The sequence below is a fragment of the Notolepis coatsorum genome (genome assembly GCF_963971535.1).
Source record: "Notolepis coatsorum genome assembly, chromosome: 10".
Classification (NCBI taxonomy): Eukaryota; Metazoa; Chordata; class Actinopteri; order Aulopiformes; family Paralepididae; genus Notolepis; species Notolepis coatsorum.
The window spans coordinates 36195409-36213366 of NC_140174.1; the positions used below are offsets into that span (position 1 = coordinate 36195409).

General features: G+C 45.2%; 1 protein-coding gene across 1 annotated transcript in view; it reads left to right on the plus strand.

The window, feature by feature from the left end:
• The window catches only part of LOC311235910 (zinc finger CCHC domain-containing protein 24-like), a 30815-nt gene that overhangs the window by 6854 nt on the left and 6003 nt on the right, over positions 1-17958 (plus strand). The window contains exon 2 of the mRNA XM_084323436.1: positions 1082-1282. Within this exon, the coding sequence (XP_084179562.1) occupies positions 1082-1282 (201 nt within the window). The remainder of the gene's footprint in view (positions 1-1081; positions 1283-17958) is intronic.

Consider the following 17958-nt stretch of genomic DNA (forward strand, 5'->3'; position numbering starts at 1 on the left):
ATTGCTAGGTTTTAGTGAGTTTTTCCTTACCTTTGCGTGGGGTATGTCTGGGAGTGTTGCATTTATTTTGCATTTATTTTCAATTTCTTGGACCTTATGGTGTTCTTGTTTTGTTCTTGACTTATTGTGATGTTTCTTCTTGACTTGTTTAAAGAAGACGTGTACGGCCCATGGGGACATTAACGTGTGTTGTCGGGCCTTACAAATAAATTTGATTTGATTTGATTTTGAACAGAGACTACTCTACATACAATCCACGCGAGTACAATTCCTTCGCTGTGGCGACTTGAGAGTAAGCAGCTAGTGTCTGCAAGCCTGCGTCCTCTTCACACATTGTCCATGGTACCACTGAACCCATCTCCTCCAGGGACACAATGACAGTGATTGTGGCAGTCCCAATAGGGCCAACTGGAAAAACGCATGACAAAGGCATTTTGTTCTGCCAAAGGAAATGGACACTATTTAGCTCACAGAGTGAATGTAGCACATCTGCAGAAATGAAATACTGTTTACTACTGTCCACTCTGTTGTGCAGCAGAGAGAGATAGAGAGAGAGAGAGAGAGAGAGAGAGAGCAACATGGCTAAACAAGAGAATCAATCACTGATGATGCGTTGGTAGGGAAATACGTTGAGTCAAAAGCAACACAGGGTAGTTATATTAATGCAAAACACAACTGTTTTATAACTCAGTGCAAAAAACATTAGGAACATAATTCCCAGGACTGGGAAGGCTAAAAAATCTCTCTTTGACTTGTCTCCTCCTCCCTCTGTCTACATCTCTCCTTCATGATTGAAGTGGATTTAAGAGGCAACATCAGTGAGTAGTGAGGAATGACAGCATGACCAGCATTCCTCCTACAGTCATGAGCCTCTGCCTTTGTCACGAAAAGAGTCGCTAATGTTTTGTACACAGTGTACAGTACACAGTACACTCACAGGCACAGCATATACCAAGTTATAACTTTCTTTCTTTAAAATGAGAGATGCTTTTTGTGTTTCCACAGATCCCTGTGTTTTTTTCTGTCTCGTTCTTTGACAGTGTGATTCATAGCTAATGCAGTGTTATTATGTCCTCGACAGGCACTGAACAACAACTTCTATAAGACCTCCTCGCCATATGGCTCCCTCAACAACATCGTGGAAGGCCTCAGCTCTTTGACGGACCATTTCTCAGACCTTTCCCTCTCCTCAGAGACGCGCAAGCCCAGCAAGAGACCGCCTCCCAACTACCTGTGCCACCTCTGCTTCAACAAAGGACACTACATCAAAGACTGCCCTCAGGTGAGTTGTGTACGATATGGCCTCTGATCGGTTTCTGGCTAAAGTATAGTCAGGTGTAGTCGGTACACGTTACCTTGAAACAGGTGTGTAATTGTGTCATTTCACCTGTTATATCACTCGGATCAATGTTTTTTGGTGCTTTGATCGTCACCCACGGCATACATTGTGGAGTAACGTTACACAGACATGTTGCGATCGGGGTGAAGACATGGTTGGATCAACGTAGGATTGATATCATATAGCCCTTACCTTCACTAGGATGTACCCCAAAAAGAATATTCCAATTATCTGATCACGAGTCCCAGTATTGGTGTCGATCGTGTCGCCAACATAATCCACCACACATCATGCCTCGGGAGCATTCGACACTTCTCAATCCGATCGTTATAACCGCTCCATTCGCCCGACAAGGAAAAGTGAGCCCGGTGACATTTGACCGTTGCACAGGTTGCTCGATACCGCCGTCTAGCTGGATGCAGCCGGTATTGCACTTTGGCGATCTCAGACTCATTCCCTATGGTAACACCAAGGTCCCTAGATGAATAATGAATAAAAATATTGAATAAAAGAATAAACGACCAAAACCAGAGATATCTCGGGTCTGGCAGCCAACGGATGTCGAGTTAACCCGACTTATCTCGGGTTGGGCAATTAATGAGTTAAAGGAACACGCCAACATTATGGGAAATAGCGGATACGGACCACTAGACTAGCTTAAAACTCCGGGAGAGGTGTTTTTGGCCAACAGCTAGGCTAGCTGGTCCATATCCACTTCCATTCATTTGTTTTAAGCTAGGCTAGCTTGCAGCCGGATAGCTTTCTACTGAACGCACAGAGAGGAAATTGGTATCTATCTTCTACTCCTACTTCTACTACTATTTCTGACTCTGGAGAAGACAATAAGGACATTTCCCATAATGTTGGCGTGTTCCTTTAAGAGGATTAGTAGATAAAGTTGACATCATCAATCCATATGCAGCCATGAAAAATTATTCCACAAAAAAGGGGCACTTCACCAAAAAACAATACTTTATTTTGCACTTAATATCACACACATCCAAAAACTCTAAACAGTTTTGCACACATTAATTTAGTTCTGACAGTTATTGAGAGTGAATGAGTTTGAATATGGTCACCAGTGATGTTATCAGGGAAACTGAATCCTTGTGTTGTGTTAATTACAGCTCCATGAAATGATAAGGTAGAACAAGATATTGCTATTTTTTCATCTACATCATTTCACAGAGCTGTAATTAGCACAACACAAGGATTGAACGTCCCCGGTGACATCACTGGTGGCCATACTCAAACTCATTTACTTTTGGATGAGATTTTGACGAGATTATGTGCAAAATAAACCAGCATTGTTTTTTGGTGAAGTGCCCCTTTAATTTCCACTGCGCAGACATAGCCCATCATTACATGCATCAATGTTATTGAACTTTTACTAGACATACCAATTTCAAACTGTGAACTTTTAAGTGGCCATTCTTTTCTCTCTCTCTCTCTCTCTCTCTCTCTCTCTCTCTCTCTCTCTCTCTCTCTCTCTCTCTCTCTCTCTCTCTCTCTCTCTCCCCCAAAGTGAAGCAGATTCCATAATTCTGCAGGCATGTAATGCATGCATGCACATATTTGAGTTAGTTGTACCCCCGCCGCAGGTTGGTAATGAACAGCAGATGCTAGATTGGGTCTCCAGACTTGCCTTAATGAAAGATGATAGGCTTTTCTGTGGAGCTAAGCAAGAGCCTCCGCTTCACTACGGGGGAATGAAATATCACCACGACTTTATGTGCAGGCGCTCGTCAACCATTGATCATTTTCATGGGGAAATATGTGACATTAGTCAGATGTAATGGAAAGGGATTGAATGACGGATGGGCAGGATGTGAGGCCTACATGTGGCGTTAAATAAAGCAGACGTTGAACTTGGTTATTTTACTGGTTGTTAAAACATATATTGGAATAGTTGGTAAAAAAAAATATATATATATATAGACAGTTTCATTGAAATTCTGTTGCTAGGGAACAGTTTGGGCCCAAATGCATTTAGTTATTGCATTAAGCAAACGCTGCAACCACCTATTCAAATTCAGATTATTTTATTGTCACAGCTTTTTAAAATGTACATACATTCAGAAAAACGTGAGATGCTTGGTTTTCCCAGCTCCTCAGCCATAAACAATAATACACAACAATCTATACAATCTTTACAAGGTATATGTTTTTCACAAGCCTACAAGGTAAAAAAAAAACAGCAGATAAAATATGAAAAAAAGAGAATCTACAGTGTAAGTAGCAGTAGTGTGTGTGTGTGTAATAAGTGTGCTTGTGTGTAAGTCACTTAAGGTGCTTTTGTGTGTATACTCAAGTCTATTTGGCAGTAGTCTGTTTGCCCGGTGGAAATAGCTGTTCAGTGTTCTCTTGGATGTGGATCTATATGTGTTATGGTTTCTCTTTTGCCAAATAGAAAACGAGCGACTTCAGTACCTCAGTTTGTCAAAGTGTAATATTACGAGTCTGATCAAAGACACACTGCGAGGAGGAACGACGAATACTTTTGTTCTTGACGGACAAATGGACGTTTGTGTTACTGATGTACAAAAATGTGAAAGATTTTTTTTTCTCTAAAAGTAAATGTCCCCTATAAAAGCAGTAACATCTTGTCATAATTACACACATAGGGTTACTTTGGTCTCTGGGGTAATTTACGATGCTGCTTTGCTGTAAGTGCCACCTTGCATCATTTTCTGTCTCAGGTCTTGACCCCTGGTATTACCACTCAGTCTCAACTATCCTGATGTATGACTTGATTGCCGACTTGGAAGTCCAGAGCAGGACGTAGGCCGGGGGGGGTGGGGGGGGGGGGGGGGGTGGCATCCTTTAACACATGAGTATTGGTACAATATGTCTCCTTTCTGTGTGGGGATCTGGGAGTCATAAGGTTAATGGAACGGAGAAGCCGGGGTGCTTCTCCATGACTCTGTTGGAAGATGTCGTGCTTTAGTGTACAGCACCATTAGCTGCTTTTACAAGGAAGAAATACAGCGCTAGCAAAAGTACACAAGGATTAGTGGAACGCCCATCCCAGGCCACCATACGTAGCTGGCTGGGTTCGGGATCGGAGCGTCGGTGGATAGGAATCAAGGAATTTCATGGCTCAGTAAGAAGAGAGAAGAAGAACACAGGAAGTGGGAGTGCGGGGTCTGTTTTAACAGCCTTCCAGAGAGGTACAGCGGAGTGGGGCCCATGCTCTGCTAACTCTGAAAGTCTGCCTCTCTGCTAAGACATCACAGGGGGACGGCAGCCCGTCAGGGACGGCTAAACCTGGTCGTCCTGGGGACCATCGAGCTCTAACGCCGGTATCAGTAATTAGCGAGAAGAATGAAAGTGGGTCAGTTCGGGGATATAGTCCATTAGTTTCCCCTTTTCAGTACCGTCAGTTCCTTTTGATTTTTGAGGGGAGTCATCCGATAAGGCTCCTCCTTTATTATTATTTTTTCATTACGTGCCAAACGAACATCAGACTTTCACGTTTTTTTAAGTGCTGCCGTTCTACTCGAGCACGTCAGATATACTAATCCACGCTGCCCTTGGCGTGGCAAGCATCCTGTTGACACCATAGTGGAGAGTTGGGTTACTCGCGGCACCGGGAGGTTGAGACGTATTACTTCAGAGATATTTACGATTCTTCTTAACGGCACCCCCCCCCCCCCCCACCCATTCGAATGTGTAAAAAATCTGGAAACCATTTCTGCTGGCTTTCTCCGTTGCTCTCGCTCCCTCGCAGGGAGATGATGTCAGACTTTATCGCATGTTGCTAGGTTTCGAACCCAAAGCAATGATTAAGTCCGTCTTCTTCGTGACAAAGAAGCTCTTCTTCAGTCCGAGCAGAACTGAACATCGTGTCACCATAACTAATGAACAAACTGCTTTTTGTTCCTGTTGGCTGGAATCTGTGGTATTTGTGGTCCATATAGAACTGTAATAGGTACAGTATATGGGCGGTATGGGCTGCTTACTGTACCATAACTGTGTCGCTGAAGGCATTGAATGGCCACTATAGACAGTATAAAACAAAAACTTGTTTTCATGTTAAAGGGGCACTTCACCAAAAAACAATGCTGATTTATTTTGCAATCTCACACACATCCAAAGACTCTAAACAGTTTTGCATACATTAGTTTAGTTTGACAGTTATTTAAATGGAATTTTGTGAATTATATTAATATGTACTGTTGGACTGTGGTAATTCCATGTACGAATAAATAAATGATGATGATGAAATACGTTTGAACATAGCCACCAGTGACATTCGGGGACATTGAATCCTTGTGTTAATTACAACTCAATGAAAGGCAGCAGTAATTAACACAACACAAGGATTCAATGTCCCCGATGACATCACTGGTGGCCATATTGAAACTCATTACTCCCAATAACTGTCAGACTAAACATGTGCAAAACGGGTTAGAGTTTTTGGATGTGTGCGACATTATGTGCAAAATAAATCAGCATTGTTTTTCCGGCAACGTGCCCCTTGTAAGTGAACAGCGCAACAGAAGTATTGTGTGGCTGATCTCTTAAAAAGAAAACACCCCAAAAGACTATACACCGTATAGTCAGATTAAAAAGGCTTTGTTACCCTTTCAATCTTCAAAGGCCACTTTTACACCGCTACCAGCAAATGGTATGATATTCACCATTCATCAGTCTAGTCTACATATAGTAATAAATGTGTCACCGTGCCCCCATCCACCTCTGTAACCCAAGGTCGTAAGACTCCGACGATTTAGTGACCCCTGACCAATTAAGCCGATGAACTTTGTTACTGTAAAGTGAGCACACAAGTGACAGTGCGCTGACAGTAAGAGGCTGTACAGTGGGAAGGGCCTGGGGCTAAAATAAGGAGCGTATTGTTTCTCCAAAAGGGGCTTCGGAGGCAAAGGTCAGGAAGTCAGGCATAGTATTGTTCACTCAGCGGGTGCTGGCTGGGCCGCAGCCCTTGCTGCTCGCTTGGCTGCAGTCATGCAGTCGTCCCCTGCCTGTCTTCTCGTCTGCGAACAGGGCCCCCCGCTTGGCTGATAAGGCTATCAGGGGTCTCTTTTAACCCTCTCAGGTGCGCCGCTTTGTCGTTTAAAATGTTCTCAAGAGTTCCGTCTCGGAATTCCATAATTCTAGAGCTTTCAATTGGCCGGTGGCAGTAATTAGAATGTTCGGTTGCCTAAATTCTAGTTTGGTGCGAGGCGGTACACCGGGACGGGTGAGAGGGACAGAGCAGTGGTCAGTGTCTCTCAGAGATTCTGGTTCCAAAACACGGCATGAGTTACGTGTTTTCTGGAACATTGTGTGGGAGAGGAAATGAACAGGCCTGAAGAATCTTGAGTTGTGAGGAGTGCTGTGTCATTACTTTGGGGTTTAATAATGTTTGAATGGACAGAAGATGAGAGGCTCGCGAAATGACCTCGGACAGAGAATCCTTTGACAGTGGCGAGGGGTTAAGAGAGAGGGTGTCTGACTCAACGCTTTGAAGTTCGCTTGTGTTTGTTACTCTCTAGCCGAGAAAAGACGAGACCAGTCTTCAGTTGAAATCCATCTTAGCTAATTGAAGAAGAAAAACAGAACGAAAATAGACATTTAATTTAATGTTTTATCTTACAGAATACTAGATTCAGATTTAAAGACACAGATACACTCACAACAAGTGCATATCAATGTCTCTACAGCACAGAAAACATGTGCTTCTTATTTGGATACAGTGACCTGTTTCAGCTGAGTGTGACTGGCGATTCTCAAGCAACACTGACTGATTAACGTCGCTTTGGTCCTTTTGTTTTTGTTGCTAGATAAATCTTGTTATCTCTGGCCCCGAGTTTGGTTTCTGTTGCTTTTGGCCAGAGCATCTTCTGAGAGGTAGGAGAGGGATGAGACAGATAGAGGAAGCAGTGGAATGTAGTGTAGATAGACTCCCTCTGATAACCAACCGCTGTCATACAGTCAGAGGACATATGGATGTTGTAGAACTCGGAGTGTAGGAGTTTCAAAGAGCTGGTGAAATGTGTTCTCTCCCTCTGTTGTTGTTCAACTTCACACACACCCATGTTTTCCCTCATTTCAGCTCGCAGGAGTAGATCATCATGACATCCTTACTGTTGTGATTAGGAGGGCTGGTAAATAAACCAAAACATATTGTTTATTGATGTCTGATCTGTGTTGTGTTATTGTTGGGTTTTTCTTATGCCGTGAATTGTGATAGATAATTTTTTTTTACCTCCTTCTAAATTAAATAGGACAAAAACTGCTTTTGAATTTGAATCAGATTTCTCCCAAAAGAGGATTTCTGAAATGTTTGAGTGAGACTGTTTCAGTTTGTTACTGTATTGTCCTTTTCCATGCATTTCATTTTAATTTCAAACCTTTATTTAAACTCAAAAGGCAACTGAGGTTTCCCTCATTTACAGTCACGTCAAGTGTACATATAGAAATAAGCGAGAACAAAAAAGGCATATAAAATCACACGGCATATAAAATCATAACATAGTCAGATATGGGACGGCTAAGTGGCGCAGTGGGCAAGGCGCTCATCACTAATGCAGGAGATGCTGGGTTCGAGCCCAGCTCTTGGCATTGCTACCAGCTTGGCTGGTCGTTCATACTAATACAATTGGCAGTATTAGGGGGTGGGAAGCTGGTGGGTGGGGATCGGATGTTGTGGACAGCGACTCCTACAGGTCGGTTGGTGCGCCTGCGCAGTAGAATCAGACCCCCGCCGCTGAGAGATCGCGCTGTGCAGGTGAAAAGATGCGACGGCTGCCTCCTCGAGTAGCCTACTGGAGGGGACACGTGATGCAAGGCTTCGTCCACATTGCAGCCGGCCTGTGGGAGGCATGGCTTAACAGCGTTCGAGACAGGGGAGGGTAGAATTGGACGATACAAAATTGGGATGGGAGAAAAATAGAAAATGGGAGAAAAAGTAGATAAAAAAATAAAACATAATCAGATATGATGAGCATCGGTTGGATTATTTAACATGGGATTTGCAGAGCAGATATGATATTATTGAAACAAGGGCGAATTCGCAATAGATTTTTGCGATAGGCCACTCCCATTGCCACACCCCCCTTTTAGCCAATTGACATGAAGACACACACACACACACACACACCCTCCCTCGGCCTCCATGCCAGACGTCAGCCTCCCAGGGCCGACCAGCTGACAGATGAGAAGCCCCTCTGAATATTGTGATATTTATTCTTCTCCCACGTCGCCCATCCCTGGTTGTGACGGAGGATTTGGTTATTGTGCATCAGGATGTTTCCATTTGCCCAGCAGCATGTGAGAGGACCAGAGCAGGAAAGGGAAACGAGCTCAGGAGAGTGTGAAATCTTTGACAGATAAGCTCATCTGTGGCTCACTTGTGTTCCTGTCATTCGGTGGTGTGTTATCGGCATGGTTTGAATTTAATAAGCAAACCGACTTTTTTTCTAACCCTGACATCTATCGTACTCTCGTGACTCTTACTGTGTATATCCATTGTCCAGTTCTGATGAAGGCATACAGTATATCTGAAATGAAATGTTTTCCTGCAGCAATAGTATAGTGTTGGTAGTGTGCTGGTAGGTTTAGTTTTACCATGGTACCGGCCCATGTATGATTTACATTACATTTCATGGTACTGTCATGGTAAAAGTCGTGCATCAACATGGACCATATTCACAAGGTGGCCATTTTGCTCTTATGTCATGCTCAGGTTGGGATTCCTTTCCACCCTTTATATCCTATCATTGGGGTGGAAAAGGAATCCCAATCTGAGCATGACATAAGAGCCGCCATGTGAATATGGTCCATGGTACTAATTCTAAATAATACCATGGTGTGTAATCTATTAACCCTTTCACTGCCACAAGACAGAAGGTAGTGTGATAGTAAAGGGTTAACCTTCTGTTGTGTGGCAGTGAAAGGGTTAACTGGCTGTTGTGTGGCAGTGAAAGGGTTAACCTTCTGTGCATTGTCGCAGTGAAAGGGTTAACCGTTTGGTAGTGTGGCAGTGACAAAACAAAATGATGGAAATATTATGCTACTTTTTGGGGGGAAATACCACAATACTTTTTCGCAAGGGTTTGCAGCACAAGAGAAAAACAGATTTGGCACATATGTCAGGCACTCGTTCCAGGACTCTGACTACAGTAACATTAATAAGAAGCAACATGACCTATCAAGATAATAGCCTACTGCACAGCAGCAGGGTTCAAGTGTGATTTGTCATCATTAAATCATATTAAAAAAAGATAGTTCTGCACTTTCAACTCAAGCCCATGGATGTGTTGCTGCATATACTCACAATATTTAGTTTACTTAAGTACTGCGAAGATGGTGTAATGACAAAAAGAAAAGGATTTCAAGGTTTGACAGTACATGACAGCCAAACACAAAGTCTTACATGACTTTTTAGGCTGGAAAAAGTTTGTTTACATTTATTAGTACAGTACATAAACAGACATATTTTCAGTTATGACAACACATTATGAATATCATTCCTCACAATAAATATGGTTTTAAGGATAAAATAAGGCAACATTTCAATTTAGCTGCAGATCATCTTCTTGTTTCATTTGATTTGATTGACCCCAATCTCTGAGGACTCCCAACTGTGAAAATGTCAATATTATGATTTGATTTAATGCGGCAAAACGGTACAGTATATATTACAGAGTAGTGGCAGATAGATTAACGACGGGGGTGCGAAACCTATGATCAGAATAATCATTCTCTCAGTACGATATGTTATTGTGTCACCTAGTGAATGAAACAGTGAGATTGAACTATTTATCAATTCTCTGGGGACCCCCACAACGACCCCTGGGGGACCCCAAACCCCAGTCTGAGAATCAAGGCGTTAGAACAAACCACCACCACAAGAGTCACGTTTCCATCTCATTCCCAGCGTAACGTGCTGATAACCCCTCCTCACTCAGCCATGTTTTGAAATAAAGCTGGGAATATTTCCCCCTGTTCCCTGTCTTGTTTGTCTGTCGGGCCCACCTGCCCCTGTCACTCACCCTGTGTGAAATATAATGCTGCCCTACAGCTGTACAAGTCGTCAACTTGACCCTGGCCTAGACCTGAGCCCAGTGTGTGCGGAGCAGGCGGCGTGTATGTGTGTGTGGGTGAGTGTGTGTGTGTGTGTGTGTGTGTGTGTGTGTGTGTGTGTGTGTGTGTGTGTATAGCCGTCATCGTGGATTTTCTTTGATAGACGATCCGTCTTCCATAGAGGCAGCACTATGTCTGAACTAGATGCTAAGAGGCATGCCTCTCTGGGAAAAGTGTGTGTATTTTTGTGTGTGCTTACGTGCGTTCGGGGATTGGGAGGGGGGCGGTACATTGTGTTTCTATGTCCAGACCATAAACACATCCCAATTTAAAAGGTAATACCATGGACTGGTAGCATCTATCCGAGTTCCAATACAGAAGTTATTGGAAACCTCAGGGAGTACATCCTGACAAACAGAGAGAGGCACTCGTCTGGTCTGTGGCCCCTAACTGCTCTCTAATCATGTGTATATTGACGGGGGGATGGAAGGTTAATCCTCACACAGTGCAGTTGACGGGGTGGTGATTTGGGGGGGGGGGGGGTGATGTACACATGGATTGCAGCCCCTCCTGTTGTCTGGGACGGGATTGTTTGAAATCTCGATGTTTCCATTTGTGGACCCTTTGGACTGATAGCGTTTGGAAAATAGGAAATGCCATTGTGTAAAACAGGACATAAGTTGGCTTCTATCGGCCGAGTCTCACATCTTGTTTCCTTGAATCACAGCTCTGCGGTCTGTACTCCTGGTTCACATGTCTTATTTTTCTCGTCTTCATAGAGTGGCTTTGTGACACGACCGTTACCACCAGCTCATATGGGGGGGGGGGGGGGGGGGGGGGGGGGCTTGTTTCTGGTGGTGGTGGGTTTATCTGCATTTGAACGTATGTGCGGAGCAGGAATGCTGAGCTCAGCATTATGGCCCAGTGAGAACAGCTGCACACGGAACGAGATGAGGGCACGCCTGTATAGCTGTACTGTAGTATATATGTTTTTATTACTCCGTCTCACTCTATATAACTGCGTCTGAGTCTGTATGTGTATATATATATATATATATATATATATATATATATATATATATATATATATATATATATATATATATATAACAACTTGTCCCTGCCATTGCAAATGAGGCATGGCGGTATGTGGACACAGATAGATTCACATTATTCATGTTCCAGAAATCAATATCAGCAATCGGTAAACTATTTAGGAGGAAATTATTATTATATAAAAAAAATATTATAAAGTAATTCAAACGTGAACAAGGGGGTAGCCACACCGCCGAAAATGTATAATAGATTTTTAAATGATAGAAAATGTAAAATAGAAAACATGTTATGAGTTTTTAATTTTCTGTGAAACAGACCTATATTCCATTTTACAGGGTTAAGACATTTTCAAATAGTCTAAAGATGAAACTTGAAAAAGAGAAGAAAATCACAGATTGGGGCTTTAATAAAATTTAAATATTCAAAGAATAATAAAAAAAAAAGTGTTAAACCAAAGGCAATACAGATTCCCGGGAGGATAATGTCTCCACAGGGGGTCGTTAATGGTTTTCTGAGTGAAACATTTAAAATACATACAGTGTATGACCACAAACCATATGGCCTCAGGTTTACTACATACTCAAACTCAAGGGGTGCACCACAAGTATGCTACAGCAGCACCCTCAAGCGAGTAATTTTCCTATAAAATGACAGATTGACACGGTTGTCATATGGCTATGAAACGTCATGGGACATCTGATGAATCGACAAAAGCTGGATTGATTTGGGAGACAACTGTTACAGCATGCTCAATCACAATTTACTTTGACTAGCGGAAGTCATTTGAACATGAAAGGCTTAGCGAAGACATGACTGACCACCCATTTCAGATTATTTGGGTTTCGAAACCCTCTTGGAGAGAATATACGATTGCTTACATAAGACATTGCGAGATATTACGTAAGCCTGCATACAGTAGGTGTCGTAAAAACGCATAGGGACTATCTCTGTGGATGTCAATCCGAGCATTTATCCAGGGTGTTTTCCTTTGGTGACAGCTGGACTCCTCCGTGAGGCCGGGGGTCCAATCCAAACTAAACACGGAAAAGGGCTCCGGGTTTGTTAGTGTGGAGTAATTGACCACATGGTATCCGATGGGTCTAGTGTTCTCGTGTTCTCCAGGATGGATATCCCACGGGAGGCAGAGGGAGTGGGGGAGAGGGTGAAGGAGGTAGAGAGAGAGAGAGAGAGAGAGAGCGAGAGAGAGAGAGAGAGAGAGAGAGAGAGAGAGAGAGAGAGAGAGAGAGAGAGAGAGAGAGAGAAACTGACTGGTGGTGGGGGGTTCCAGGCTTCGGAGAACTCCATTGTTTATCCTGATGGTTTCCAGATGATGGCAAAGGGAGTCAGCCAACCTCCTAGAGTCCTGGGCCTCTCGCACCAGGAAGGAGGAGAACGCGAGCCAAAGCCTATCTGGCACAGTTGGAAAAAACCTGGTTTCTACCTCGCTGTACTATATAGGAACTCCGGGTCTGGAGGGTTGAGGTAGAAACGTATTAAATTATAATTGGGTTTCACATTCGGAGATGCTTTGGAAATGGATCTAATAACGTTTTAATGTGTGCGTTCATAATTCAACTCAGTGCGACGGCAGAGTACATCTTGAACCTAAACAGTCACACATGCGTTGTGGTTTCATATGCCAAAGATCTTCAACCAGATAGAGGAAGAAATCTGCTTTAGGGGCTGGGAAAGCACGTCTGGATATGTGTCACTGATCCTTTTGTGTGTGTGTGTGTGTGTGTATAATGAAATTATATCTTTACCAACAATCCTCTCCGGTTACCTTGCATATATGTACATACAATTACAAACGGATCCTTTGAAGCTAATATACGGCAAGTACCGTATATATACCAGTTGTATACAACACCAGAATACGATGAACAATGTTTGCATTCACTTAAAACTTCCATTTCCCTCCACTGAGAGGTGGGGCGACCGACACTGTTAGTTGTTAGTCTAGTCTTTTTTCCCCATCCTGAATAAGATAAGATAATTCTTTATTGTCTGTTGGTACAGGAATGTGTTTCGTGTCGGAACACACAATACCGTGTTATAAAAAAGAAAACACAAGACAAGACAACCATGTTACAGCATAGACAGACATACAAACAAGACATCAGAGGAAACGATGTAACCCCTTCCTTCCTTCCCTCCCAACCAACATTATTCATTCTGATGCGGCACAGTCCCATACAGTACGTCCAGGGTTATGTTGTATTGCTCTTGTATATTGCACTGTCCCGTGTTTAGTTGTGACCACATTTCATTGAAAGTGTCACAAATTAGTTTTTGAATCTTTTCAGTTTCCACTTGGGCGATCTGAAGCGCAGGCCTATGTGCAGATCGTATTCTGTGTGTAATACATGTGAGGGATCATGTGGGAAACACTGTATATAACTGTATATATATATTTATTTTTACAGATTTGTAGATTAAATCAATTTATGACAATACATTTGAATCTAATCTAATCGACTAGCTCGATGACGGTCCCCTAGGCCACAATGTACATTCTGCTCCAGTGCCCGGTCACCGGTGTCATATTCATTTGTCAGTTGTCAGTGACACCGCTTTGTCCGGGACCAGTGGAAAGTCGGGAGTGCACTGTGGCCTTTGGTACTCTGTACACCACAGTTTGTTTTGCTGGTTCTGCACAGTGAACAAGCTGCTTCCTCCTCCAGGAAGACGAGGCTCTCGCCCGCTCTCTTTGGAACCGCAGCTCGGGACAGGGACACCAAGGAAGCGTGATCCCTGGGAAAATGACTAAATCGAACTAAAGCGGCTGTGATTGATTGATTGAAAACTTTATTAACAGATTGCAGAATGGGTACAATACAGTACGGCTCAATACAAACAACTGCTAAGAGGATGCAGACCAGAAAAATACTTTCGTCTTGTTTACATCAGGGTCCCCCATTTCCAATTCATCAAGAGATTTATGACATACAAGACAGAACTGTTTTAGAAAAAGATATCATGAAAAAATATATACATCCGAAGGGGAAGAAACGTTAGGTTATGGCTATAACCAAGTTCTGTTAGTTAGGGGTGACGCTTGGCATCACACTGCACTCCCTCGCGTACGTGCACACGCACTGAATAAATTCCACAAATGTACCTTTAATACCAGTATTAGTCTGACCACACCCCTCATCAGCTTACCTTCATAAGCAGGTGTGTGGTCACCTGCTCTCCTCCTTCCCAAGCTTTCACCACAAGGTGAGGTCAAGGGCTGCAGTGGCCGTCTGATGCCAAGCGTCACCCCTAACTAACAGAACTTGGTTATAGCCATAACCTAACGTTCTGTTCCGTTAGGGGCTCTGCTTGGCATCACACTGCACAAAGGGAGGCCAAGCGGAGCCGCTGGCTGACAAATACACCCCGCTGACAGCCCCTCACAACCATCAGAACAGGGAGGGCCGAGCCCCCCCGACCCCCCCTAATGGAGGGCATCCCCCCTATTAGGGGCTTCACGGGAGGGCGACGGACCCGACCGTGCGAAGAGGCACTCAAGCAACTCAACGCACAGGGTGAGCAGACCGTGGCTTGACCCCACGACTACACACACGCACAACCCGCATGCCACCCGGGAACGAACGGAGGAACAACCTTGTTACTGCCCCCAGAATCACGGGGTTCAAGGGCAAACCCAACCCCGTGGCAAGGCCGTAGCAGCGGAGCGCGAAGGAAGACCCAGACCCACCAAAAGGACTGGACTCCCGCGGGCCAGCATCAAGACCCCACCAGGTGGGCACGTAGTGCCCCGCCCCCCACATCGCCAGCGTATTCGGACAAAGGCCCCTCAGTTACTGCACCTGGTATTCCCAGGCGGTATCCCATCCAAGTACTAACCAGGCCAGAACCTGCTTAGCTTCCGAGATCGGACGAGATCGGGCGTGTTCAGGTTGGTATGGCCGTAAGCCGAGCGGGCCCTGTCCCCCCAATAGTACACCGCCTGGCACACTGACCCTGCAGAACAGGCAGTCAGCATGGCCGTAAGCACACAAAAAAGGTTAACCAACGGAAGCAGGCAGCGCACCGGGGAAAAACCAGCCAACAGGCTGTTAACCCTAGCCTGGAGACTGCGGACGAGACAGGCGCCAGAGGGGACAGCTGAACACACGCGGAAGGGGCGTATGCTGGCGTTGTTGAATGACCAAGCCTCTATTTAAAAACCCCCACCCAGAGGGGTTGAGGCAGAGAAGGCTGACACGATTGGCAGACGTCATGAACGTGCAGGGGCACCCTCAACCGGTGAACCCGAGAGTTGACACTGCTCCAACACACCAGGGAATCAACCACCTTGGCGTTACCCAATGCGGTGGTTGTTCCTATAACCCCTCAAGAAAAAACTCCAAAACACACCTGCGGGTATACACCGGCTATACCGCAGTACAAGTGTCTCAGTTTTCAAAAAAGGGTTAACCCAGGTCTACGGGTCGACGAACATTACCTCGGACCGGGCCTGGCGATACGGGAAGCACAGGGTCACCAGAGGAGGTCAAAGACCACCCCAACAGGCCCCTCTTCGCCATGCGCGAGAGAGGAGCGAAAAAGAATGGAGAACCAGCCCCTAAGCACACCGCACCTGGCCTTCCCAGGCGGTCTCCCAACCAAGTACCAACAAGGACCAACCTGTGTAGCGGCCGAGATCCGACGAGATCAAGCGTGTACAGGTTGGCATGGCCGCAAGCCATTACGACAGTGCTGAGTAAAAACGTACCTAACCAGGGTCCCCATAGCGCTTAACCCCGTGACACACGGACCGACCTGGCATTTTTCCCCCTGAAAAAAGCCCAAGTCCCTCAGGGTACCAGAACAGCAGATCTGCATCCCCGGCGGACAACGGGTTCAACTGATCCGGACCAGCGTGACCAGAACCAGTCCCGTGCCCTAATCACGCCGACATGCCTACTCCAGGAGAAAGGGCAGATATGCGTGTCGATCTTAACATGAAAAGAAGGCGCCACCCAGACGTTCGGGCGAACCGTGCCTGGTGGCCCACCCCAAGGGCGTGAGACCCCTCTACATATGTTCAGATCCATTCCGTCATCATCCCCCAGACATGAACGAGAATCCGTCGAAAAACCAACCCAGGTCGTGGGATTTGGTCGTCGGAAGAGGAAAAACCCCCATCTCAGTTGCTTTATAAAAACGCCGTTTCAACCACAAGCAACCAAGGCGTGCCAGTCAGTCGCCTGTTTACAGCGAGCTAGCACTATACGTGCGTCGGGACACACCCCCATCAATGAACAGGCTATTTAGACCTGTCATTGAATCCCCAAGGCGCCCAGGGGAACGACAAGAGGGGTGTGACACTTCCTAACTCCAACACTTTTTGAATAGAAAAGAAGGAAGCATCAACAGTATGTATCCCAGTCTACACAGCCAGGGGTAAAAATTGTTCACATTTTTACATCCCACCACCCTCCCATAGGAAGGAGACGGGGATCCCCAGAGAGACTTCCCACGCGAGCTGTACAGATTGAAAAGAATATATTGCACCTTGAGCCATGTAAAAAATTGGTTTTAGGGCTCTCCGGGGAAGAGGCACTGAACCCATACACACTCAACAATCGAATTGAATCGAATACATATACAATAGAATAGGACACCTTCTAGAGGGTCCACTCACTTTGACAATCTGAGGAGGAAGGCTCTGTACTCTGATGGAGGCTCCCTCACATGGAAGAAGGAGTCCGAACTCACAGAAGGCCCGAATAGGCGCTTGGTGAGGAGGAGCCCTGACCACCCCCCTGAAACAGATCCATCACATGGACCTGAACAGCACACGGAAGTCCTACCAACAGAGACGCGCACGGTGACGTACTCTATGGCGGGGGAATTCCTGCGGTGCACACGCCCAATATACCAGGCCGTGGGACCAGGAAACTCCCTCCCCCCCCCCCCCCCGTAACGTGCCGAACCGCCACGTGACGGGAACCTTGAAGGACAGGGGGTGTACCCCTGACCGACAGAAACAAGGGGGAGAGGAAAGGTTACCAGTTCACCCCTTTACGACCCCACACCCATGATACGATGTAATGACAAAAAGAGAATATGACACAGTCATAGTCAGCTCTATGAAGCGTTTGACAGCTCCACACAGCGCATGAGCTAACCTGCTATCTGATTTTTACTAAGGAAAAAACACAGAATAGAGAGGGCTCTAAGAGCCCCGGTCCAACATACACATGTGCTTCTGTGGCCAGTCCAACCCAGTTGTAGGTCACATGACACACACAACCCATCATCACCTACAAAAAATGGCAAAAACACTCTACAGAGGAATGCCGTTTTTCACAATGAGAGAATACATAATTCTCGATTAGTATCGGCCACAGGCCTTGCTAAGCACACACGACAGCGACCAAACCATCTTTTCTTTTAGGAAAATAAAGTTTCTCCAGCAGTTTTAGCACAACCTCAGCAATCAAGCTAAGGGTTACATCGCATCCCTACCACACAAAAGACACAATTCTAGTGCACAACATGTCTGATAGGAGGATGAAAAAGTCCCCAGGGAACCG